We start from the raw sequence: 25,981 nt of genomic DNA, 5'->3' as shown, positions 1-25,981 counted from the left end.
ACACTGGACTTGTCATGACATGGCAATGCTCTTTTAGCTTGACCTTAAGCAAGAGCGTGATGGTCCCTACCTGTGCACATCGCGGTCTAATGCCGCGTACACACGACCAGACTTTGAGGGACTAAGTCTGACAGACTTTTGACGGAGCTCTGACAGAGTTCTGACGGACTTTCCGAATGAACGGACTTGGCCACACACAATCACACCAAAGTCCGACGGATTCGAGCGTGATGACGTACGACTGGACTAGAATAAGGAAGTTCATAGCCAGTAGCCAATAGCTGCCCTAGCGTTGGTTTTAGTCTGTCAGACCAGCACACACACGAGCAGATTTCTCAGTAGGAACTGGGTCCGGCAGAGTTCTGTCGGAAAAATTTGAAACATGTTCCATTTCTAAAGTCTGTCAGACTTTTGCAAATCAAAAGTCCGCTGCAGCCCACACACGTTCAAATAGTCTGCCGGAATCATTCCGTCACACTTTTGATGTTAAAAAGTCTGGTCGTGCGTACGGGGCATTCTTTTTGTGGCAGGCAGTACTTATTGTATCAAGGATGCACTGTGCAGAAAGTAAAATGAAAGAAAACGCAGAGAAAGAAGCAAACATATCATAGACATGTGCCAAAATAATCCCAGCATAAGCAAGGGAAAAGAAGATGTTTCCAGTGCAAAACACAGCTCACGCATGTGAAAGCCTGGACATGCCTGAACAAAGATGACTGCCACACGAGGCCATCTGCACAGTGCATGCATGTCTGCCTTCGTCAACCCTGAGACTGGAAGCGGCCACAAAACCTGGACCAGATCGTGCACACACACTAGTCAAAAGAAAAAGCCACAGGTCACGGCTCCCGCAAAAGAAAAATTATGAAGTCTCATGAAATTAGAGGCAAGGGAGGAAAAACAAAAAACGGGATAGCACAGACCTGTTGGAGAAAAGAAAAAGGCAGCACTAACTCCAGCACCAGGATTCTTCACACACACATAGGTTGGACTTGATGGACTTGTGTCTTTTCAACCTCACCTACACATGCAGCATAGACTCCAGCAAGCAAACACCAACTCAAGTGCACCACATGAGGTTCTGATGTCTCTAGTTAGAGAACTCCTCAGCCCCAAAAGACCAGCAGAAGGCATCCCCACCTTGTTGGTACATTTAGCAACCTAAGATGTAGGACTGCATCTGGGAGAGGATGAACCCAGACTCAGTCAGCAGGTATGGACTTATTGCAATATCACGGTCTTGAGGAAAAAAAATAAAAAATTGAGGACGTTTTGCTTTTATAGATTTAAACAGGTCCTGTGTGTGTGTATATATTGGGGGCGGAACTATATCACATGTATCCTGACATGTTGGTATTAGGAAATCTGACTTGAATGTTAACCACTTAAGGACCGCCTCCTGCACATATACGTCAGCAGAATGACACGGCTAGGCACAAGCACGTACCTGTAAGTTTGCCCTTTAAGTCCCACCGCCAGCACGCTCCCGACCCGGTCCTGAGCTCCATGACCGTGGCCGCGGGACCAGCAGACCCGATCGCTGCTGGTGTCTCGCAATCGGGTCACAGAGCTGAAGAACGAGGAGAGGTCTGTGTAAAAAAACCTCTCCCCATGCTTCCTACTGTGGCTGTCACCGATCATCTGTTCCCTTTTATAGGGAAAGACGATAAGTGAAGTCACATGCCAGGCCACGCCCCCCTACAATAAAAATAAAAAATAAAAAATAAAACACATAACATCATACATAACCCTTACACTGCCCCTAGTGGTTAACTCCTTCACTGCTAGTGTCATTTACACAGGAATCAGTGCATTTAAAATAGCACTGATTGGTGTATAAATGACAATGGTCCCAAAAATGTGTAAAAAATGTCTGATGTGTCCTCCATAATGTCGCAGTCACAATAAAAAAATCGCTGATCATCACCATTACTAGTAAAAAAAAAATATATAAATAAAAATGCCATAAAACTATCCCCTATTTTGTAAACGCTATAACTTTTGCGCAAACCAATCAATAATTGTTAATTGCGTTTTTTTTAAACCAAAAATATGTAGAAGAATACGTATTGGCCTAAACTGAGGAAAATGTTTTTTTATATATTTTTGGGGGATATTATAGCAAAAAGTAAAAAATATTGCATTTTTTTTCCAAACTTGTCGCTCTATTTTTGTTTATAGCGCAAACAATAAAAACCGCAGAGGTAATCAAATACCACCAAAAGAAAGCTCTATTTCGGGGGAAAAAAAAGGAGTTTGGGAGTCATGTCGCACGACCGCGCAATTGTCAGTTAAAGCGACACAGTGCCGAATCGCAAAAAAGGGGCTTGGTCCTTTGGCTACAAATTGGTCCGGGGCTTAAGTGGTTAAATGCAGACTTCTGGGAAAATCAGTAAGACGATCACACAAGCACAATTCCATTCCCTGGGGGAGTTCTGTACACCATCTGTATACAGAACGCCTCAAGGATGCCATATTTCTTTGCATTTTACAAACAATTACAGTGCTGCAGATTGAAGAGGAAAGTTAATTTTTAATTCACTTACAATATGACTTGTGTTGCCATTGTATTTGCGTGGGGGGGGGGGGGGGGGGGGGGTTATACACACAGTCACAGTCAGGTGGCTGCAGCCACTGGGACTGTGTGTGAAACTAACAGGCAGACTCCTGCCTGCTAGGTGAGAGCATTTGTGCAGCTCCACTGCCACCCGATCACTCGCACATACCCCGGGAACCGTCACCTCTCCCCCCCCCACTCACTATGCTTACCGGGCTCTGCTTGCCCATTGACGGGCCAGGGAGCTCCATGGCAGCTGCTGGTGGCTGGAGGGGAAAGAGAAGAGTGGACACACATTGGCTCTCCCCTCCCCTTCTTTGTGTGACCTGGAAAGCGAAGTCTCCGACGTCATTTCCGGGTCAAGCTCTCGGTGTCCCCGGCTACTTTAGCAGGGAAATAATGTTTTACAATGCAATCTGCATGAGCAATGTGAAAAAACATTGATTGCGATACATGTCATACATCGTTGCGCACGCCAGAGTGAGAGCAATAATTCGAACACCTCCTCTGTAACACTAAACTGAAAATATAGGGTACTGAAGTTTAACGACATTTCATGGGTGCACAAAAATTTAAGGTTTGGCATGTTGGCTATCAATTTACTCGGTGTAACCTTGTCCTTTATATTTTATATTTACCAACAATTAGTGAATAATGTTTTTTGTTGAAATTTAGCATTTCCTAGACCTTTGCAGTAATATCGTGACATAAAAAATTGGAACTACCACTATTTTTTTTCTCAACCTTTTAAACAGAGGAACCCTTGAAATAACTTTCCGGTCTCAGGAGAACCCCCACTAAAAAGGACTATATCTACAACTCATGATACATTAGTGTGATGGACAGTGGGAAGAATGCTTCTTCTCTTGTGGATTTTGGGAAGAATTCCCCCTCCTAAGGCCACTTTTACACTGAGGCACTTTAGAGGCGGTTTAGCGCTAAAAATAGCACTTGCAAAGCGCCTTTAAAGTGCCTCTCCTGTCACTCCAGTGCGAAAGTTCGAGTGCTTTAACACTGAAGCTGTGCACTTGCAGGACTGGAAAAAAAAAAAAAAAGTCCTGCAAGCAGCATCTTTGGGCAGTTTCAGAAACGCCCCTGCCATTGACATTAAGGTGCTTTACGGGCACTTTTAACCCTTTTCGGGCACTAGCGGGGGTTAAAAGCTCTCTGCTAGCAACCGAAAAGCGACGCTAAGACTACCAGCGCTTTACTGCTAACGCGGCCGTCGCTTCAGTGTGAAAGTGGCCTTACAGATAGCTAAAAAGATTATTGGTGTTAGTGGGAACTTACCTGAGAGGCAGAAATGGCTCACTGCTCAAGGAACCCCTAGAAACCCCTGGAGGAACCCTGGTTGAGAAACCCTGCTCTACAGCACATGCTTTCAGAAAATATATATTTGTTGGTTTTGTGTAATCCTTAGGCCTAAAATGATTTCTTTAAACATGTGTGCAAAAAGACGGAATGCGATTCTTACAACATAGAAAAAGCCTTACCGGTAATACCAATTCCCGCAGAAACAGTTAGCACAGGTTCTTTGTGCCAGGCATTTTTCAAGAATGTCCCAATTTCTGTAATCAAAACAAAGTCAAGTGAACAAGTTACAAATCTAATTTTAAATTGTTTTAACTTTTTGTAACATTGGCATTTGCTGAATCTCTTGGAGCGAGTTCACACTGAGGCAGCACGACTTGCAGCGCGACTGCCTCAGGCGACCTGCACAAAACAGCAACGGAGACTTGCAAAATTACTTCTGCATAGAAGTCAATGCAAGTTGCCTCAAGTCACCCCCAAAGTAGTACAGGAACCTTTTTCGAGTAGCTCCTATTAGAATGGTTTCATTGTACATAACTGAACGTGACTTGTCAGGTGGCTAAGTCGCCTGACAAGTCGTCCCAGTGTGAACCGAGTCTAATGCCGCGTACACACGACCGGACTTTTCAACATCAAAAGTCTGACGGAATGATTCCGGCAGACTATTCGATCGTGTGTGGGCTGCAACGGACTTTTGATTCGCAAAAGTCTGACAGACTTTAGAAATGAAACATGCTTCAAATTTTTACGCCAGAACTCTGCCGGACCCAGTTCCTACTGAGAAATCCGCTTGTGTGTATGCTAGTCCGACGGACAAAAACCGACGCTAGGGCAGCTATTGGCTACTGGCTATGAACTTCCTTATTCGAGTCCAGTCATACGTCATCACGTTCGAATCCGTCGGAGTTTGGTGTGATTGTGTGTGGCCAAGTCCGCTCATTCGGAAAGTCCGTCAGAACTCCTTCGAAAGTCTGTCGGACATGAGTCTGGTCGTGTGTACGCGGCATAAGGCTGCATTCACACCTGACCAATTTCAGATTGTAAAACACTTGTAAAATGCCAGAAAAAAATGTCTAACAAGCAAAATCCTATTTATTTAAATGGCCCCTGTTCACATGGGCGTTTTGTAGCCTGAAGCAAAACATCTGAAGCTCAAAAAAGTACATGAGCTTCTTTTTGGGCAGATTACAGAGATTTTCCTGCTTTTTACAATGGTGACCTTTTGACCTGTGCAAAATCGTGGTAAAAACGACTTTTTGCCTGATAAAGAAACGCTCAGGTGTAAATGCAGCCTTACTACTAACCATAAACAGATACTATCACAAAGCTTCTGAGGTTTTTGAGGCAGGCCTCATTAGCTGTGTGAAAGAGTACAAGATAACACAGTGAAAATATACAATTTGCAATCCTGAACTCAGTTTTGTGCTAGCGATAGCCGAGAGTCAGAACATGTTAGGCCCCTTTCACATGGACGGACCGTATGTCCGTTTTTCATGTATCCATATGGGATAGCGGATGAACACCTACTGACATCAATCTCCGCTATGCTCAGTTTATGATGAGGGAAGAAAGCCCTACTTTTCCATCCATCTACGGATCGGATGAAAACAGACCCTACGGTCCTTCTTGATCCGATCCCCCATAGAGGGGGGGCGTCCTGACAGGTCGGTCTCTGCAGAGACCGACCTTTCATCTTCCTGCTCAGCGGGGATCGACAGAGCGATCCCCCGCTGACCAAAGCGGAGCCCGTACACGGACACGTCTGTGTGAAAGGGCCCTTAGTCTTTCCCCTGTTAATCTTACCGCCAACAGTATTTCCATGAATCTTCCAGGACAGCTACTTGGAGAGATGATTGGCTCTGCCCACTACAGATAACACAAATTAGAAAGAGTTTAAAAGGCCCCTCCTCTTCCCTGAACCTCAGTTTTCATAGTTTCATAGTTAGTAAGGTTGAATAAAGACACCAGTCCAACCTGAGTGAGTGTCTACAATTGTCCCTATCCCTGTACATTGCACACTCACATCTGTCCCTACCCTCAAGGAGCCCACAATCCATGTCCCCATTCATATACTAGGGCCAATTTTGGACAGAAGCCAATTAACCTACCTGCATGTCTTTGGATTGTGGGAGGAAACCGGAGTACCCGGAGGAAACCCACGCAGGCACAGGGAGAACATGCAAACTCCGGGCAGGTGGTGTTGTGGTTGGGATCTAGAAACTGCCACAAAAGCAGAGAAAAATAAAATCAAGCCAAAAAAGTCCATATTTATTTAAAGCGGGAGTCCACCGGGACTCCGCGTTTTTTTTTTTTTTTTTTTTTTTTTTAAAGCCAGCAGCTACAAATACTGCAGCTGCTGACTTTTAAAATAGTGACACTTACCTGTCCAGCGCGCCCACGATGTCGGCACCCGAAGCCGATCTCTTGGTCGTCTGTCGGGTCCTGCCGCCGCCATCTTGGGTATGGGAATCAGGAAGTGGAGCCTTTCGGCTTCATTTCCCAGTTCCCTACTGCGCATGCGCGAATCGCGCTGCGCAATAAGGACGCTCCCCGCTGCCTCTGGGATCTGTGTGTTTCCCAGCAGGCAGCGGGGCACTTGCAGGAAGGGGCGGGCACTTGCGGAAAGGGGCGTAAGTTACGCCCCTTTCCGCAGAGAGCTATCCCGGAAGTGGGTGCAGTTACCTGGATTATCCAGGTAACTGCACCCCCCTCCCCCCTGAAAGGTGCCGATTGTGGCACCGGAGGGGGGGAGGCTTCCGATGAGCGGAAGGTCCACTTTAGGGTGGACCTCCGCTTTAAAGTGGTGTTGCACAGAAAAAAAGAAAATCATTAAAATTCCAAAAAGAAAAAAAAAAAAAAACCCACACGTGGAAATTTTTTCGAACACCTCTAAATGCCTGATGCTAGGGGGTCCCTCGTAGTCTGCCTCCTTCAGTGCCTGGGCCAGTGACATCACTTCTCATCAGTGCAGGAAGGGCTCAGCTCTGCCCTCTCCCTCCTGTCAGTCATCTGGGACACATGACGGGTCCCAGATGACTGTGCGGCCAATCATGGCGCCGCTCGCGCATGCGCAGTGGGTGCCCGGCTGTGAAGCCACAGCCGGGTACCCACAGTTGCAATGCTGGCGCCGCCGAGAGGAGGGGGGGGGGGGGGTGGGGGGGAGGAGCGGGGCTTCAACCCTGGGACAGGTAAGTGTTCGATTATTAAAAGTCAGCAGCTGCAGTTTTTATTTTATTTTATGGAAACTCCTCTTTAAACAGTGAAAAAAATTACCCCCACCAAGCTAAGACAACTGGTGCAAATAAAAAAAGGGTGGGGATCGAGACGCTGTCCTGGAAGAATTATGGAAATACCATTACCGGTCAAACTGCAGTTTTTACCTTCATTTTCCAGGACAGCGACTTTGAAAGGATAAGCAAGATTCAATACCTTAGGGAGGGACCACAGCCTGCAGCACTTTCCTTCCAAAAGGAGAGGTCCTGGCTGAAGAGCATCTGGCTTGATCAAAGCGCAAGAAAACAAAAAAAAAAAACAAAAAAAAAAAACAACAGCAGCTTTGAAAATTTCTTCCCATGATGCTCCAGCTCTTTTGATCCAAGATACAGTTAGATATCTTGTAGCTTGAGCCCTAACTTTGGAAGGAGGGGCTGACCTGCAATACTATAAGCCTTTCAAATTGTCTACCTAATAGACCTTTTGGAGGCCTTAGCACCTTTCCTGGGGCCACTAAATTAGATTAGAAGCTGAGAGTAGTTCCTAAACTTTCTAGTGATCTCCAGTTAAAGTAAACACCTTCTGACATCAAGAAAACAAAATCTTTCCTCCGTATTCCTGGAAGAGCTATAAAAACTTGGTAGAATCACTTACTGTGATCTATGAAATGTAGAAGAAAGTTTGGGCAAGTACAAAGGATCTGGTATAAAAGAGGACAACCCTGTCTTCCAAATTCCTCAAAAAAGGATCCTTGCAAGAAAGGGATGCCAAGTCAGAAATCCATCTTTCTGACATAATGGTTAAATGTAAGGTAATCTTCAGTTACCATCTTTAATGACGCCTCTATCAGGGGTTCAAAATGAGCCCTGGTAAGAGCATTCAAAACTAAAAGATAGCCCTTTTGAGACCCATCTACCCGATTATCCTGGGTATACACACCTGGCTCTAGCCAAGAGAAACCTCTTCAAAGCAGCTTTAGCTAGTCTAATATCCAAGAACAGTGACGGGGCAGCAACCCGAGCTTTTAGGGTACTAAAAGAAAGACCCTTTTCTACTAAAAATCCAAAAACACAGAAAATAGAAAAGGAATCAAAAACGTACTCTCTTTTGCCAAGACACAAATATCTTTGAGGTGGCTGGTGCTAAACACTAGCCACCCCCTCCCCCACCCCTGGTGGAGTCGGGCGGGAAGGCAGTGATTGCCCCCCCCCCCCAAGAGGAGACAGATGGCGGGCGTGAAGGTAGCGATCGCCTGTACCTGAACATCCTTTTAAATTGTAGGATGTGCCGATCAGCCTCCAAATGGTAAATCCAAGGGCTTGTAAGGCAAACTGGTCCCTGGAGGAGATGATCGCTTCTATCCGGTAGGGGCCAAGGAGGAGTAGTAGACACGATTCCTAAGACTGAGAACCAACACCTCCTGGGCCACCATGACACTATCAGAATTGCCTCTACTCGCTAATGGATAATCATCCAGATTACTAGTGGCAACAGAGCAAAAAGGTGGGAAGGCATATGCTAGGCTGAATTTCCATTGGAAAGTCAAAACATCTGTCCCTAAAGCACTCGTTTCTCTTTCCAGTGAGAAGGCTGCAACCTTCCTGTTCTTACTGGATGCAAAGAGATCTGTGGGTACCCCTCATTTCAGAGTGATCTCTTGGAACTTCTTTGTTTAATTCCCAACTGCTGCTGTCCATTCTCCCCTGACTTGAATTGCCTTCTAGTACATTCGTTGTGCTGCTGATGTAGGCTTCATTGATCAAGGAAACACTGTCTCCTGACCAACCCAGAATCTGCTGGGTAAAAGACAGACTGTCCATGCAGGTGCTGTCTTCCTTGTTGAGGTATGCTACTATCATGGCATTGTGGCACTGAAAGTGGTTGTAAACCCTTACAGACCAATTTAACCTACAAGTAAGCCTAGATTAAGGCTTACCTTTAGGTGCAAGAAATATCTCCTTAATTTACACGGTTAAGGAGATTTTTTTTTTTAGAGAGGGTTTACGTGCTCTTGAAAAGACCAATACTTCATGTGCACGGATCCTTGGTTCTAGTGCCACTAATGCCTTCTTCATTGCAAGGAGTTCTGTTAAATTGAATGACTGGGTTGCTTACTCTGGCTGCCAGGCTCCCTAAGCTTGCCAGTATTCCAAGTGGGCTCCCCAACTCCATACATTGCATTCGGAAAGTATTCACAGCGCTTCGCTTTTTCCACATTTTGTTATGTCACAGCCTTATTCCAAAATGGATTACATTTGTTATTTTCCTCAAAACTCTACAAACAATATCCCATAATGACAACATGAAAAGTTTGTTTGAAATCTTTGCAAATAATAAAAAAAAAAAGAAATATATATATATATGTACATAAGTATGCATAGCCTTTGCTTAATACTTTGAGGCACCTTTGGCACCATTTACAGCCTCTGTCTTTTTGAATCTGATGCTACACGCTTGGCACACCTATTTTTGGGCAGTTTTTTCAATTCTCCTTTGCAGAACCTCTCAAGCTCCATCAGGTTGGATGGGGAGCATCAGTGCACAGCCATTTTCAGATCTCTCCAGAGATGTTCAATCAGGTTCAAGCCTGGGCTCTGTCTGGACCACTCAAGGATCCACCTAGGGTTAATAGATTTTTTTTTTTCAGACCCTCACGAGGTACCACAGGTGTAAGAATTGCCAGGTGTGCATGCTTAATAGGTGCAAAGAGAAAGATTTGTAGTTTTAGTTCCACCAGTACTTCTAGATCATATGAAGTGGAACCCTTTATCACATGTTCTTCGGAGGGAGTGGTCTACCTCATACAGTGCCTGTGTGGCTTACAGTATGTAGGGAGGTCCAAGAGGGTTCTTGTCAGATTAAATTAACACATAGGTAACATCAGGAGAGGTTTTGATAAACATCGGGTTTCAAGGCACTATGATCAGATGCATAACAGGGCCCCATCAGATACCCTGTATATTGGTATAGACAAATATAGGCCCCACTGGAGGGGTGGGTCACTTGTTAGAGAAATTTCAAAATTAGAAATGGCCTGGATACATAGACTTAAAACCTATGCGCCTTTTGGCCTTAATGTCGATACGGATGTGAACGCCTTCATCAATTCATGAAGGCGTTCACTTCTGTATATAGAGTAGATGGTGGTAAAAGTGGCCTTGAACCTATTGAGAGGAAGTAGAATGACTACTGCCGACACACCCATGCGACCACTCATCTGTATAAGATCTTTCTGTGGATTGGTGCCTCCTGTGTGTCCCTCTCTTTTTTTGGCTGCGGTCTGCTGTCCTTTAACTTGCCCCTCTTTTTTTTGGCGGAAGCTTTGGCAGAGATCGGTGTTCGTGAAGCCTTTACAGGACCATCGTTCTACCATTATTATCTATCTAGAGAATGTGTTTATCCTCTTACATTAGCGCTAATTGGAGGAACAGTGTGGACAAGTGGGGGTATACCCATGGTGACCAGGTCTACTCATGGTCGCTATCTCGCCATTACATTCGTTTTGTGTGCTATGGTATGATTCTCTTCCTGACAAGTGCCCCTGACAAAGGGATGTAATTGGTCCTGAAATGCGTCAGGCTGTCTGGATATATACGAGAACCTACCAATACCACCATCTTTGTTTTTATTCGCTTGAGTAACATCGTAATTATTTATATATGCTTTTTTTTTTTTTTTTATAAAAACATATATCTTTTATTATATATTGTTGCCCTTAAAGTCCTATCCCTTTTGGGGGGCTTCTTGCTTACTGCCTTTCGGGATGTAGGCAACCCTTGGTTTAACTGGGTGGATACCTTTCTTTATGTAAGGACATTCATAGAATTGTCCCTTAGCCACTCTTGTTATCTTGGTTGTGTGCTTAGGCTTGTTGTCCTGTTTGAAGATGAACCTTTGCCCCAGTCTGAGGTCCAGAGCACTCTGGAGCAGGTTATCATCAAGGATGTCTATGTATATTGATGCATTCATCTTTCCCTTGATCCTGACTAGTCTCCCAGTTCCTATCCACTGAAAAGCATCCCCAGAGCATGATGAAGCCACCACCATGCTTCACTGTAGGGATGGTATTGGCCAGGTGATGAGTGGTGGCTGTTTTTTTCCCAGACATGAGGCTTGCCATTCAGGCCAGTGTTCACTCTGTTTCAATCGGACCACAGAATTTTATTTTTCATGGCCTGAGAGTCCTTCAGGTGCCTTTTGGCAAACTCCAGGTGGGCAGTCAGGTGGAGTGCTGCAGACATGGTAGTTCTTCTGGAAGGTTCTCCTCTCGCCACAGAGAAATGCTGGAGCTCTGTCAGAGTGACCTTTGGGTTCTTTGTCACCTCCTTGTCTAAGGCCCTTCTCCCCTGATCGCTCAGTTTGGCTGGGCGGCCCCCTCTAGGAAGAGTCCTGGTGGTTTCAAACTCCTTCCATTTACAGATAATGAAGCTCACTGTGCTTGTTGGGACCTTCATTGCTGCAGACATTTTTATATCAAGGCACATTTCCCTAGATCTGTGCCTTAATACAATCCTGACTCAGAAGTCTACAGACAACTCCTTGGACATCATGGCCGGGTTTGTGCTCCGACATGCATTGTTAACTGTGGGACCTCATATAGACAGGTATGCCTTTCCCAATAATGTCCAATCGACTAAATTTACCACAGGTGGACTACAAATCAAGTGGTAGAAACACCTTACGGATGATCAGTGGAAACAGGATGCATCTGAGCTCAATTTTGAATGTCATGGCAAAGGCTTTGAATACTTATAAAAAAATAAAAAATAAAAAAACAAAGTACATAAGTTTGCAAAGATTTCAAACAAACTTCTTTCAAGTTGTCATTATGGGGTATTCTGTGTAGAATTTTGATGTAAATAAATGAATTTAATCCATTTTGGAATGAGGCTGTAATATAACAAAAGGTGGAAAAAGTGAAGCCCTGTAAATACTTTCCAGATGCACTGTAGACTGGCATTGGTTGTATCCTTGATCGGAAGGTGCTGTGCCCAAGGTTTCCCTCTGTAAATGTTCCAGATGTTCCCACCAGGACCCCAAAAAAAAAAAAAAAAAAACCCTCCACCTGGGACTTGACCTACTCAATTCGTAGAGCTCTCTTCCTGTGGTCCTATGACCTGAGGAGGAGAACGGATTGAAGGGGCCAGGAATGCAGTTGAGCCCATGGCACCCATGGAATCACTGCCATCATCAAACTTAACAGCTGCATCACCTGGCAAAGAAAAGCCCATGGAAGCAACCTGAATTTCTCAACTGACTTTTTTACCTTTTCTTCTGGAAGAAAAATCTTTTTTTGCCTTACCAGGTCTATTTGGCAAAAAAAAAAAAGAAAAAGACAGAATCTGAGAGAGAACCAGACACAACTTCTCTAGACTGATGCTCCAACCCAATTTCCGGAGGGTCTGAAGTACCAATGCTAGATTTTATGACAGCTTTTCCTGCTTCTGTGTGAAGATTAGAAAATTGTCCAGATAGGAGGCATTCAAAACTCCCTGTGATCGCTAAAAAGGCCATGATCTTGGCCATAATTTTTGTAAAAATTCTCTGGGCTGCCGAGAGTCCAAAGGGCAAGATCCTCAACTGCCAATGACGAGGTCTACTTTCCGTGAGGATCTCAAATCTCAGAAATTTCTGATGACCCTGGAAAATGGGCACACGAAGATAGGCATGCTGGAGGTCCAGGGTCATCATGAAAACATTTGGAAGTAACAGATTTCTGACTGAATAGAGGTTTTCCTTATGGAATCTCCTGTAAACCAGAAACCTGTTTAAGATGCTTAAGCTGATGATCATTCGAAACTTGCTGGAAGGAAAACATGAGAATAAAACCCTGAAACTTCTAATCATCTGGAACTGAAGAAATTACCTACTCTGACTCCCATAGAGAGATTAGATCTAACATGGCCTGCTTTCTCACCTGGTCTCTCAGCAGCCAGATGAGGGAAAAAAAAAAAAAACATTTGGGGTGGGGAAAGACTGAATTCTAACCAGTATCCAGTCTTTATGCTCTGGAGGATAAAGGGAATTTTCTGTGACCTCTGACCACTGATTGACAAATAGGGCCAACTTTCCTCCCACCCCTAACCTGGCTTCATTGAGCATTTTTGGCAGGGGCTGTAGGAGCAAAAAGTGCAACCCCTTTTGCTTTGTCCTTATTAAAGAACCACTTCTTTTTGGACTGGCGAACACCTTAAAGCAGACCTTCAGTCATTTTCTCAACTTTTCATCTATTAAATCTTCTGCCCTTGCTGTTTTAACTTTGGATAGTAAAACTTTTCTCCTAATAAATACCCTTTGCAGCCCACTTTCTGTTTGTCTGGTAAAAAGCCTAGGCTTATGACATTATGCACAGCTCTCTCTCTAACTCTGCAGCATATTTGGCAAGTACAGAAACAAAGTATATATAAAATATGCAAAATGATTGGCGGGAAGTGTCAGAATGGCAAAAATAGGATTTTTTGTACTCAAATACTTTTCTCTGTAATTCACCGAACGACACAGCTCCTCTCTTAGCCATTGGGTTGTTTGCCCCATTACTAGGAGATACTAGGCATTAGTTGTAACACAACACTCAGAACTCTTAGTTCCGCCCAGGGGGCGGTCCCTTGGACAACAACCCTCCAGTCTGCCAGACAGACCTCAGTACGTCAACAAGCGTAAAGATAAAAAGGAAGGGTGGGTGCTGCGTCTGTTGGTGAATTACAGAGAAAAGGATTTTACGGTGAGTACAAAAAATCCTATTTTCTCTTATATTGACCGACCGACACAGCTCCTCTCCTAGCCATTGGAACGTCCCCAAGCAGTGCCAAGCAAGGGGTGGGAAAACAGCATAGAAACTTCATCCACCATTGGCAAGTCGGAACCAGTGAAACTTTACCCACAAAAAACAGTGCGTGGAAAAAAAAACACCACAAAAAACAAAACAAAAAACAAACAAACACACAGGGTACCCTCAACAGGAGTGAGTACCCATATCCGCAGCAAAAACTGTGGAATGTAATGAAACACGCAGCGAGTCTGACTTCCGAAAGGGAGCCGTGGCAGACAAATACACCTTCAGAGCCCAAACCACATCCAGAGCGTGAAGGGCCACTTCCTTAGGGTGTTTGGCCTAGGACAGAGAGATGGTAACACAATGTCCTCAATGTAAAAAGCCGAGACCACCTTCGGTAGAAAAGACGGTTGCAGACGCACCACTTTATCCTTGTAGATAACCAGATAGGGCGACTTGCAAGACAAGACCGCCAGTTAGGAAACCCTCCTGGCCGACGTGATGGCCACTAGAAAGACCACTTTCTGGGAGAGAGTCAACAGGGGAATATCCCTGAGATTTTTAAACGGCGGCAGCGCTGACAACACCAGGTTCAAATCACATGGGGGTAACGGTGGATGCACCGGAGGGACTAGATGTTGTACCCCCTGAACGAAGGTACTCACTAATGAGTGAGACGCCAAGGGTCGCTGAAAAAAAAAAAAAACAAAAAAAAGACAGCCAGACAGCCAATGCTGAAATTTGCCCCGTAATGGTGCTTAGCACCAATTTCTGGTCTATTCCTTGATGAAGAATCAGCAGGATCCTGGATATAGAAAAGGAGCGCGGATGCTATCCTTCCTCCTCACATATGGAGATGTAGGCCTTCCAGGTATGATGGTATATCTTCCAGTAAGAAAAATCTTTGTTTTTAACATAGTTGGGATCACCGAGTCTGACAGACCCCGGTTCCTCAACACCTGGCTCTCAATAGCCATGCCGTTAAAGCCGGCAATGGTAAAGCAGGATGGAGAATCGGACCTTGAGACAGAAGGTCCACTCGGAACAGCAGTCGCCAGGGAGGATCTGTCACCAGACGCACCAGGTCTGCGTACTAAGGAAGCCGAGGCCAATCTGGGGCAACCAGTATCACTGGAATCCCCTCGGCTTCCACTCTGCGAAGCAGGCGTGGTAACAGTTTCAGTGGAGGAAAGGCGTAGATCAGCTGGTACTGATCCCGTGGAGCCACCAGCGCGTTGGATCTCTTGTCCTGGACACGAATCTTGGCACCTTCTGATTTAGAGGGGAGGCCAATAGATCCACGTCTGGTGTGCCCCACTTCAGGCACAGTAACCTGAATATCTCCGGATGCAATGCCCATTCTCCTGGGTCCAGCATCTGTCGACTCAGTCTGCCTGCCACTTCTCCACTCCTGGTATGTGTCGCTCTGCCCACCGAAGTATGTGAGCGACCTCCCATGCAGCGGCTGAGCTTCTTGTTCCCCCTTGGTGATTGACGTATGCCACTGCAGTGGCGTTGTCTGACTGGATCCTGATCGGACGCCCTTGCAGTCTCATCGACCATGTGGAGAGGCACCACCTGATCGCTCTCAATTCGAGCAGATTGATTGGCAACTTGGATTCTTCCATCGACCAGAGGCCCTGAGCCGACTGAACCCCCATCACTCCACCCCAGCCGGATAGACTGGCGTCCGTTGTGATCACTGTCCCCTTCAGAGGTAGGAACAATTTTCCGGACTGAATCACCGGGGACCTCAACCACCAGATCAGTGAGTCTCTGACTGGCTCATCTGTCGATCCAGGACAACTGAGATTTGTCCCATTTTGTCAACTGGGCATAGGGTACTGCTTTGAAGGAGGCTACCATGAGTCCCAGTACTCGCATGCAAAAGCGGAGCGACGACCACTTGTGGTTCATAAGCAGTTTTATCGTGGATCCAAGAGTCTGCAGTTTGTCTGAAGGGAGAAAAACACTCTCGCTTCCATGGAGTCCAGCAGCAAGCCTAGGTACTCCAGACGCTGGGTCGGTACAATCACCGACTTCTTTAGGTTCAACAGCCACCCAAATTCTTGCAGGGTCTGCATGGTGATCTCCACATCCTTCCTTAATTCTGAGGCGGAAGATGCCCTCAGGAGGAGATCTAGGTATCCCACGATCGCGATCCCACGTTGCCGTAGCAACGCCAAAACTGGAGCCAATACCTTGGTAAAGACTCAGGGGGCTGATGCCAGACCAAAAGGAAGAGCCACAAACTGGTAGTGGGCTTCCCCGACTGCAAACCGCAGAAATTTTGATGCCGAAGGCATATGGGTATGTGCAGGTACGCATCCTGGATGTCTAAGGACGCCAGGGATTCCCCTAGATGGGAATGCAGCGACTGAGCGAATTGATTCCATTCTGAACCTCTGCACTTTTACAAAGTGATTGAGGGCTTTTAGGTCCAAGACTGGACATACCCCTTCCTTCTTGGGAACCACAAACAGATTTGAGTAGAATCCCTGGAAGCATTCAGATTCCGGAAGCGGTACAACCACCCCGCAATTCAGCAGGTCCCTCACTGCCCCCAAGAGGGCCTCCCGGTGAGTCGGGGATATGGGTATGCTGGAGGAGAAGAATCTGTTTGGCGGCCAAGAGAGAAACTATCTTATAGCCTGTGGAAATCAAATCGCAGACCCATTGGTCGGATAACCGAGAGGACCACCGGGCTGCAAACTCCCGAAGGAGACCCCCCCCCACCCGAGACCTGGGTGGGAGCAAACCTTTATGTGATAGCACTTTTATTTGCAGGCTTGCACTTCCAGGGACTTTTTTGACTGCCCGTGGTCGTCCTTTCAAGCTGGGGACGTTTTGTCGAAGCTCCGGGCGGACGAAAAAGCCATTTGTGAGCGGAAAAAGAGGGCCCTTGCCTACGGTGATGCTCCTTAGCCTTCCTGGCCTGAGGGAGTAGGGTACTCTTACCACCGGTGGCATTTTTAATAATGCTATCCAAGGAGGCTCCAAAGAGCCGGTCGCCAAGGAAGGGAAGACCAGTCAGGGCTTTTTTGGATGCCTGGTCAGCAGACCAGCATTTCAGCCAAATCAGGTGCCTCAGCACCACAGCTGACACTGAAGCCCTGGATAACAGAGGGAGAGTATCCAGGGCCACGTCATAGATGTACAAAAGGCCTTGCACTAGTTGGTCTGCTAGTTCCACGCAGACAGGAGAAGCCTGTTGCTCTCCTAATTCGCGGTGCAAAAGTTTTGCCCACAAAGTCAGTGACTGCGACAAGTGCAGATGCTAGTACTGGTCACACGGCTGACCCTACAACCATAAACAAGGAACGAGCCACTGCCTCGGCCTTCCTGTGTGTGGGATCCTTGCATGCAGGAGTCCCCTCAATCGGGATCGTGGTTATTTTATTTAACCTGGATACTGGGGGGTCCACGACCGGAGGAGCCGATCATTTTTTGAGAAGGGTAAGCACCACCATGTATTTGGGGACCGAAAAGGTCCATTGCGGGTGACCCCATTCCTTGGAAATGAACTTGTCAAAATAAGTCAGATACGGGAACACCTTAGGTGAACGTGCTGGCTTGCGGGACCCAAGGGGACTGGTACATCAGCAGAGGGATCTGCAGGCTGCTGAATCTTCAGGGAATCACTCACAGTTGTGATAAGTGCTCCAACAAGGGCTTTGTCGCGCACAGACCCAGATGGGGACTCATCCATTTGTGTTGTAAAGATCAACTTATATAAAATCTGTCCGGCCGTTTTCATCTTGTTTGTGGGCATGTGAAGCCCACAAGCATTTACTTCCTTGTTTTCTCGATGCTGAGCTACCAGCATTCTTTGCCCGTTCCCGCGCATGCTCAATAGTAGCTTTGTGGAGCGCGTGTAAAGTTAGTTGGTTGCCATCACAACGGGCGGCGGTAAACAACACAGACGGTTGTAATAGCGTCTCTTCCGTTCTTCAAATCCCGCGATAACTCGCGGCAGGCCTCCACAATGACTCCTGGGAACAATGACACAAGCTCCCAGGAGTCAGTGCGGCTTAAGGGAAACGACAAAATAGCCGCACAATACCCGCCCATATCCGCAGACTAGACGAACAGGAAGCAGAGAAGAACATATGTAAAACACAGGTACTCTAGGGAGAAGAAAAAAAAAAAACAGTTTTTATGTCGTTACATTAATTCAATCTGATTGAGATAATTTTATAAAACAGGGTGGAGCTCCGCTTTAATTATAGGATTGTTCCATCTCCTCCTCGCTGTCCATAGTGACAGGAACCCCATATCTTCAGGGCTGTAATAATGGAAACAACCCCGCAACCTGGGAAGGGAAGACCACAGTCTTAATTCACCAGTGGTGGTGAGCGGCAGTTACCCGGCTCCACTTGTTCCATCAGGCCAGCAGGCCATAACAAATCCCTGCGTCCGAAAGTGCATCACGTCACTTCGGTGTTAAATTGCCGCACAACCGGAAGTATGTTACTGGACGCCATATTGGTATATTGGAAGGAGAGGATGTCATCTCTGGACGCACTCCAGAGTCCCAAATGAACACCAGGCTGCAGCAGTTGCCTTTGTAGAAAAGGAAGGCAAGTTACCACAGATATAGAACTGGGAACTCTTTAGGTAAAATGCACAACAGAAACAGAAACTAGTAACACCTAGAAGGGGGTCCGATAAACACAGCTATCAGAACCAGGGAAAAAACAAACACACACTGCAGTGTGTGTACTTCTGAAAGGTCTGGAAACACAAAACTGCTAAGGTACAGGGAAGAGGAGGGGCCTTTTAAACTCATACTGATTTGTGTTTCCTGTAGCAGGTGGAGCTGTCCAAGTAGCTGTCCTGGAAGACAAAGAGGGAAAAAAGGTTTATACTTTCCTCGCTTTTTTTTTGTTGCAAAAACAGCTTGGTAGTGCTGTGAAAACAGAACTGATACAGCAGATCCCAATTTTGAAGATCAAGATCTAGTTTTCAATATTATATTCTCACTTTTGAGTTTTGGTCGGCACATAAACAAAAAGGGAGGTGGAGTTGAGGAGATACTAGACATTCAGTAGGCTGTTGCTTTACAGCCATTGGTATATTATTAATTCATACAGCGTTAGATAAGGAGCCATTTTGAATTTTGGTAGTAGACACTATGCTGAGAATCTAGCTTGCATAGCTTTCTTCAGCTCATTGTCTAATCTGACTTTGATGTTAGCGTTATCCAACACTCATGGTTAAGGAAAGATCACTTTTTTTTTCTAATATGTTACATACTTGAAATGGCTTATCCTGCACCCTGAGCTTGTCTGGGAAACATTCCTATCTGTATGTAAAACCTTTAATCACTTGCTTACTGGGCACTTAAACCCCCTTCCTGCCCAGGCCAATTTTCAGCCATCGCACTTTGAATGACAATTGTGTGGTCACGTTACACTGTACCCAAGTGTAATTTTCATAATTTTTTTTCACACAAAAAGGAGCTTTCTTTTGGTGGTATTTAATCACTACCGGGGTTATTTTTTGCTAAACAGACCAAAAAAATAAAATAAAATGGTTTTCATAGTTTGTTATAAAATTTTGCAAACAGGTAATTTATCTCCTTCATGTTCATAATGTCAGCTGATGAGGCAGCACTGGTGGGCACTGATAGGTGGAACTAAAAGGTAACACTGATATGCACTGGTAGGGGACACTGACAGGCAGCACTGATGGCCACTGATCGGTGGTACCAATTTGCACTGATGGGCACTGGCAGATGACAATGATGGGCACAGAGGGGGCGGCATTGGCTCTCCATGTTGGGGACCAATGTCCCTCTGCAGAAGACGATAATTTATTTTTCTTACAACCCCCAAACATACATCTTTTTTTTTTTTTTTTTTTTACAGCAGAGACCCTAGGGAATAAAATGGCAATCGCTGCAACTTTTTAAGCAATGAAAAGGAACCATCATGACAGCAACATGGTTATGTGCAAAATTATAGCACTCAAAATGGCCTCCAACGAAGACTTCCTCTGACCATCCATGGGCATACATAACCTTGCATTGACTTGGTATACAGAAAAGATCATTGGAGGCTCTCACTCTCTCCACATATACACGTAATATATATATATATATATTTATTTTTTTTTATTTTATTTTTTTTCACACACCTAGCTCGACCTATCGTGTGACCAGCTCAAACAATATTCCTATATTATACAAAGTTGCGGTCTGTTTTGTGGCTTTTTCTTGCAACTCCAGTGGTCCATAGTTACATAATTGGGGAGGTTGAAAAAAGACACAAGTCCATTAAGTCCAATCTGTGTGCGTATGTGTGTGCTTTTATGTCAGTATTACATTGTATATCCCTGTATAGTGTGGTCATTCAGATGTCTAGCTAATCGTTGTTTTAAATTATCAATGCTCCCCACTGAAACCACTGCCTGTGAAAAAGAATTCCACATCCTTACCACTCTTACAGTAAAGAACCCTCTACGCAGTTTAAGGTTAAACCTCTTCTCTTCTAATTTTAGTGAATGGTCACGTGTCTTTTGCAGAAAAGTTTTATCCCTATTGTGGGGTCGCAGGTACGGTATTTGTATATTGCAATCATATCCCCTCAAGCGTCTCTTCTCAAGAGAGAAAAAATTCAGTGCTCGGAATATTTCCTTATAACTGAGGTCCTCCAGTCCCTTTATTAGCTTTGTTAGCCTTCTCTGGACTCTCTCCAGTGGCATTGCTAGGCGGGTGCGGGGCACACCCGGGTGACACCTGTGGGTAACGCCACCGCTAACAACGCCCGGTGTACTGTCCCGTGCTGCTGCTGTGACCCTCAGCGCAGAGTGGAACAAAGCCGCCTCCCCCTCCTCTCTCTGTTTACATCCACAGAGGAGGAGGAGGAGGAGCAGAGCTTGAGAGGGACACACCGCTGTGTGTATGATATTCTGCTGTTCTGAGGCAAGTAAGGGGGGGTGTCTGCACATGGGTCTGTACTGAGGGGTCCGTCTAATGCTGGGGGGGGGTCTGCATGGAGGTGGGAGTGTCTGCACCAATGGGGGGTCTGCACCGAGGTGGGTCTGTACTGATGGAGAGGTGTCTGTACTGAGGGGGGAGGTTTATACTGAGGGAGGGGGGGGGGGTCTATATTGAGGGAGGGGGGGTCTATATTGAGGGAGGAAGATCTATATTGAGGGAGGAAGATCTATACTGCGGGAGGGGGATCTATACTGCGGGAGGAGGGTCTGTAGTTAGCGGAGGGGGGAGACACCATTTTTTTCACACCGGGTGACAGCAACCCTAGTGACGCCACTGACTCTCTCTAGTTCCAGCACATCCTTCCTGGGGACTGGTGCCCCGAACTGGATGGCATACTCTAGGTGCGGCTGGACCAGAGTCTTGTAGAGTGGGAAAATTATTATTTTATTTCTGGAGTTAATCCTCTCTTTTAACCACTTAAGGACTCCACCCACCGCAGTTTTACAGCAGCTGTTTGAAGGAGGATATCGTATGGATATCCCCTTCTTCAGCGGGCGGTCCGCTACAAGACAAAAGTGATCCCTGCGGCAGATTCGCTGCAAGATCACTTTTAAATCGGTGGCGGGAGAGGGGCCCCCTCCTCCCGCCGTGACCGGAGCTGTCGGCAGCGGCGGAGGCGATCACATCCTCTTGATGGCTCAGTATGGAGACAAGTGAGGGGAAGAGGGCCGCCACCCGTCTCCATACAATTGCTGGGCAAAAGCGACGTCAAGACGTCACTTCCACACACAGCTCTTAAAGGGCCAATTTTTTTTTAATTACTATTTTTTTTTATTGCATTTTAATCTAAATATGAGATCTGAGGACTTTTTGACCTCAGCTCTCATATTTAAGAGGACCTGCCATGTTTTTTCTATTAAAAGGTACGTTTACATTCCTTGTAATAGGAATAAAAGTGGCATTTTTTTTTAAACAAGGTAAAAAATAATAAAAAAAAACGTTTTTAAACGTGCCCCATCCCGCTGAACTTGCGCGCAGAAGCAAACATACGAAAACGGTGTTCAAACCACACATGCGAGGTATCGCCGCGATCGGTAGAGTGAGAACAATAATTCTAGCCCTAGACCTCTTCTGTAATGCAAAACATGCAACCTGTAGAATTTTTTAAACATTGCCTATGGAGATTTTTAAGGATAAGCGTTTGTCGCAATTCCACGAGCGGGCGCAATTTTGAAGCATTACATGTTGGGTATCAATTTACTTGGCGTAACATTGTCTTTCACAATATAAAAAAAAATTGTGCTAACTTTTAACGCTGTCTTAGTGTAAGTGTAAAAATAATAATAAAAAAAATAAATAAATAAATAAAAAATGTAAAATGCGCCCCGTCACGCATATGTGAAAACAGTGTTCAAACCACATATGTGAGGTATCGCCGCAATCGGTAGAGCGAGAGCAATAGTTCTAGTCCTAGACCTCGTCCATAACTCAAAACATGCAACCTGTAGAACTTTTTAAATGTCACCAATCGAGATTTTTTAAGGGTAAAAGTTTGTCGCCATTCCACGAGCGGGCGCAATTTTGAAAAGTGACATTTGCGTGCTTGCAAGACCGCTGTGCAAATATAGTGTGACAGAAAGTATTGCAACGACCGCCATTTTATTCCCTAGGATGTTAGAAAAAAAAATAATTGTATGTTTGGGGGTTCCAAGTACGTTTTTTTCCTAAAAAAGTACTTGGAACCCCCAAACAAAAAAAAATTTTTAACTTGTAAACACCATATCTAAAAAAGAGGCCTGGTCTTAAAGTGGTTAAACCTCATTTTCCATCTAGTTGCCCACCACAATAATTTGTTCAGATCTTCTTGCAAGGTTTCCACATCCTGCAGAGAAATTATTGCCCTGCTCAGCTTAATATCGTCCGCAAATTTTGAGATTGAGCCTTTTATCCTATCCTCCAGGTCATTTATGAATGAATTAAAATAAGATTGTTCCCAAGACAGAACCACGGGGGGACCCTGCTTTCCACATCAGACCATTCCAAGTACTCCCCATTTATCACTACCCTCTGAACTCGCCCCAGCAGCCAGTTTTCAATCCATGTACTCACCCTTTGGTCCATGCCAACAGACCTTAGTTTGTACAGTAAAACGTTTATGGGGAACTGTACCAAATGCCTTTGCAAAATCCAGATACACCAAGTCTAAGAGCCGGTTCACACAGGGGCGACACGACTTCCAGGACGACTTTGTGAGGCAACTTGGAGACGACTTGAACACAACTTAGACACGACCTGGGGCGACTTACAACACGACTTTAAGTCGCCCCAGGCCAGGTGACTTTTGCCGTGGCCATAGAATGAGCTCTGAAGGGGGAACTCCACGCCAAATTTATTTTAAAAAATTGGCGTGGGTTCCCCCTCCGAGAGCATACCAGGCCCTTAGGTCTGGTATGGATTCTAAGGGGAACCCCCTACGCCGAAAAAAACGGCGTGGGGGACCCTTATGCGAGCACGCTACCCGGCCGGCCAGGAAAGGCGGTGGGGACGAGTGAGCGCCCCCCCTCCTGAGCCCTACCAGGCCGCGTGCCCTCAACATGGGGGGTGCCTTGGGGAAGGGGGGCCGCGCGCCCCCCCCACCCCAAAGCACCTTGTCCCCATGTTTATGAGGACAAGGGCCTCTTCCCGACAACCCTGGCCGTTGGTTGTCGGGGTATGCGGGCCAGGGGGGCTCATCGGAATCCGGGAGCCCCCTTTAATAAGGGGGCCCCCAGATCCCGGCCCCCCACCCTAGGTGAATGAGTATGGGGTACAATGTACCCCTACCCATTCACCTGTGAAAAAACAAAAAAAAAAAAAAAAACAACACACAACACACAAGGGTTAAAATAGTTTATTGCACAGCTCTGGGGGTCTTCCGTCTTCGGGGGTCTTCTCGCCGGACTCCTCCACCATCTTCTGCTAGCTCTTTTACTAGCGGAGGAGCCCGGCTTTCTTTTTCGTCGCCGCCCTCTTCTTCCGACTTCGGGGGTCTTGTCCCCCTCTTCGGTTCTTCTTGCCGGGCCACCGCGCCTTCTTCTAGCTCTTTTACAGGCGGTGGCCCGGTCTTCTGTCGCCGTCTTCTGTTCTCTTCAGATGTTGCCACGTCGCTGCCTCCGGTCACAATGACAGAGACGCGGCGCCTTATATAGGGACATCCTGGCGGATGTCCCCGCCCATTATGATGTCACAGTCCCAGCATCCTGTGACATCATAATGTGCGGGGACATCATCCGGTGATGTCCCTATATAAGTCGCCGTGCGCCGCGTCCCTGTCATTGTGACCGGAGGCAGCGAAGTGGCAACATCGGAAGAGAAAAAGAGAAGAACAGAAGACGGCGACAGAAGACCGGGCCACTGCCTGTAAAAGAGCTAGAAGAAGGCGCGGTGGCCCGGCAAGAAGAACCGAAGAGGGGGACAAGACCCCCGAAGTCGAAGGAAGAAGAGGGCGGCGGCGAAGAAGAAAGCCGGGCTCCTCCGCAAGTAAAAGAGCTCGCAGAAAATAGCGGAGGAGTCCGGCGAGAAGACCCCCGAAGACAGACAGAAGACCCCCAGAGCTGTGCAATAAACTATTTTAACCCTGGTGTGTTTTTCACAGGTGAATGGGTAGGGGTACATTGTACCCCATACTCATTTACATAGGGTGGGGGGCCGGTATCCGGGGGCCCCCTTATTAAAGGGGGCTCCTGGATTCCGATAAGCCCCCCGTCCGCAGGCCCCGACAACCAACGGCCAGGGTTGTCGGGAAGAGGCCCTTGTCCTCATCAACGCGGCCCCCCTTCCCAAAGCACCCCCCCCATGTTGAGGGCACGTGGCCTGGTACGGCTCAGGAGGGGGGGGGGCGCTTGCTCGTCCCCACCCCCTTTCCTGGCCGGCCGGGTAGCATGCTCGGATAAGGGTCTGGTATGGATCTGGGGGGACCCCCACGCTGTTTTTGTCGGCGTAGGGGGTTCCCCTTAGAATCCATACCAGACCTAAGGGCCTGGTATGCTCTCAGAGGGGGAACCCACGCCAATTTTTTTCCATAAATTTGGCGTGGAGTTACCCCTTGAGAGCTGATAATTCTGTCAGAGTTTGCCTCCGTATAGACGGAGATCCGACTTGGAGGCGACCTCCATTGAAATCAATGGGTACCAGTCGCCTACAAGTCGGATTGAAGTAGTACAGGAACCTTTTCTGAAGTCGGAGCGACTTCAGTAGCGTGCATTAAGACGGCTCTCATTCACTTACATTGATTTTTACATGTTGTCCGACCTGAGGCGACTAGGGGCAACCTGAAGTCGGATCTGAGTTGCCCCTGTGTGAACCGGCTCTAAGGACTTTCCTTTATCTAGATGGCAGCTCACCGCCTCATAGTAGGTTAATAGATTGGTTTGGCAAGAAAGATTCTTCATGAATCCATGCCGATTTGTCAGGGAAGGACGAGCCAGTATCCAAGATGGCAGACGAAGAATACGACCTGTGACCTCAGCCCCTATCAGAACACATCCGATGCATCTGTGCATTGTCAGGAAGGGCATGCCAGTTATGAGGATGAGAATCCAAGACAACCTGTCAGATTGCCGCCCGTGCACATGCACGCAGGCACCTGGTAACAGCTTTTGGTGCCTAACAGCCTATTTAAACACTGCAAGTGCACAGACTCGGTGCCGTCTGCTCTACAGCGTTCATGTGTTCCTGCTACCTGCATCTTGTTAATTGTTCCTGTTACCCGACCTGCTTGCCTCTGACAATTCCTGCTATCCACCTGCACCCGACCTGGCTTGTCTGACCACACCTGCCTGCTCCTTCTGCCACCTCGCTGCCAGCCCATCACCGTCCGGCCTGTATCCTGACTATTCTTCTGCCTCCACCAGCGTATGACCCGGCCTGACTGTACTATCCCTCTCATCTGCCTGGAGAATCCTGCTGAGCTACCGCTCCTTCTACAGCTGCTTCGGATTCCACGGTCTGCAACCAATCAGGCCCTCATGCGACTCCGCACTCCCTGTCTGCTCTACCGGGGGGCCTCGAGTCAGAGGTGTAAGAGAGGCCATCCGCTGCATATCAGGCTCTACCGCATATATTACCTTTTCATTACTAAAATCTTGTATATATATTCCCTTATCCCCCCCCCCCCCCCAAGAGCTTGCATAATACTTATATTAGG

At 46.6% G+C, this 25,981-nt stretch overlaps 1 protein-coding gene across 1 annotated transcript in view; it reads right to left on the bottom strand.

Moving 5' to 3' along the window:
* Positions 1–25,981, bottom strand: part of NDUFA3 (NADH:ubiquinone oxidoreductase subunit A3) — a 157,507-nt gene that overhangs the window by 89,398 nt on the left and 42,128 nt on the right. The window contains exon 2 of the mRNA XM_077457062.1: positions 4,051–4,125. Coding sequence (XP_077313188.1) covers positions 4,051–4,125 — 75 coding nt within the window. The remainder of the gene's footprint in view (positions 1–4,050; positions 4,126–25,981) is intronic.

Source organism: Lithobates pipiens, unplaced genomic scaffold, assembly GCF_037356315.1.
Source record: "Lithobates pipiens isolate NorthernLeopardFrog02 unplaced genomic scaffold, aLitPip1_a1.2 Scaffold_27, whole genome shotgun sequence".
In the NCBI taxonomy this organism is placed as follows: Eukaryota; Metazoa; Chordata; class Amphibia; order Anura; family Ranidae; genus Lithobates; species Lithobates pipiens.
This window is presented reverse-complemented; position numbering and strand designations above follow the sequence as displayed.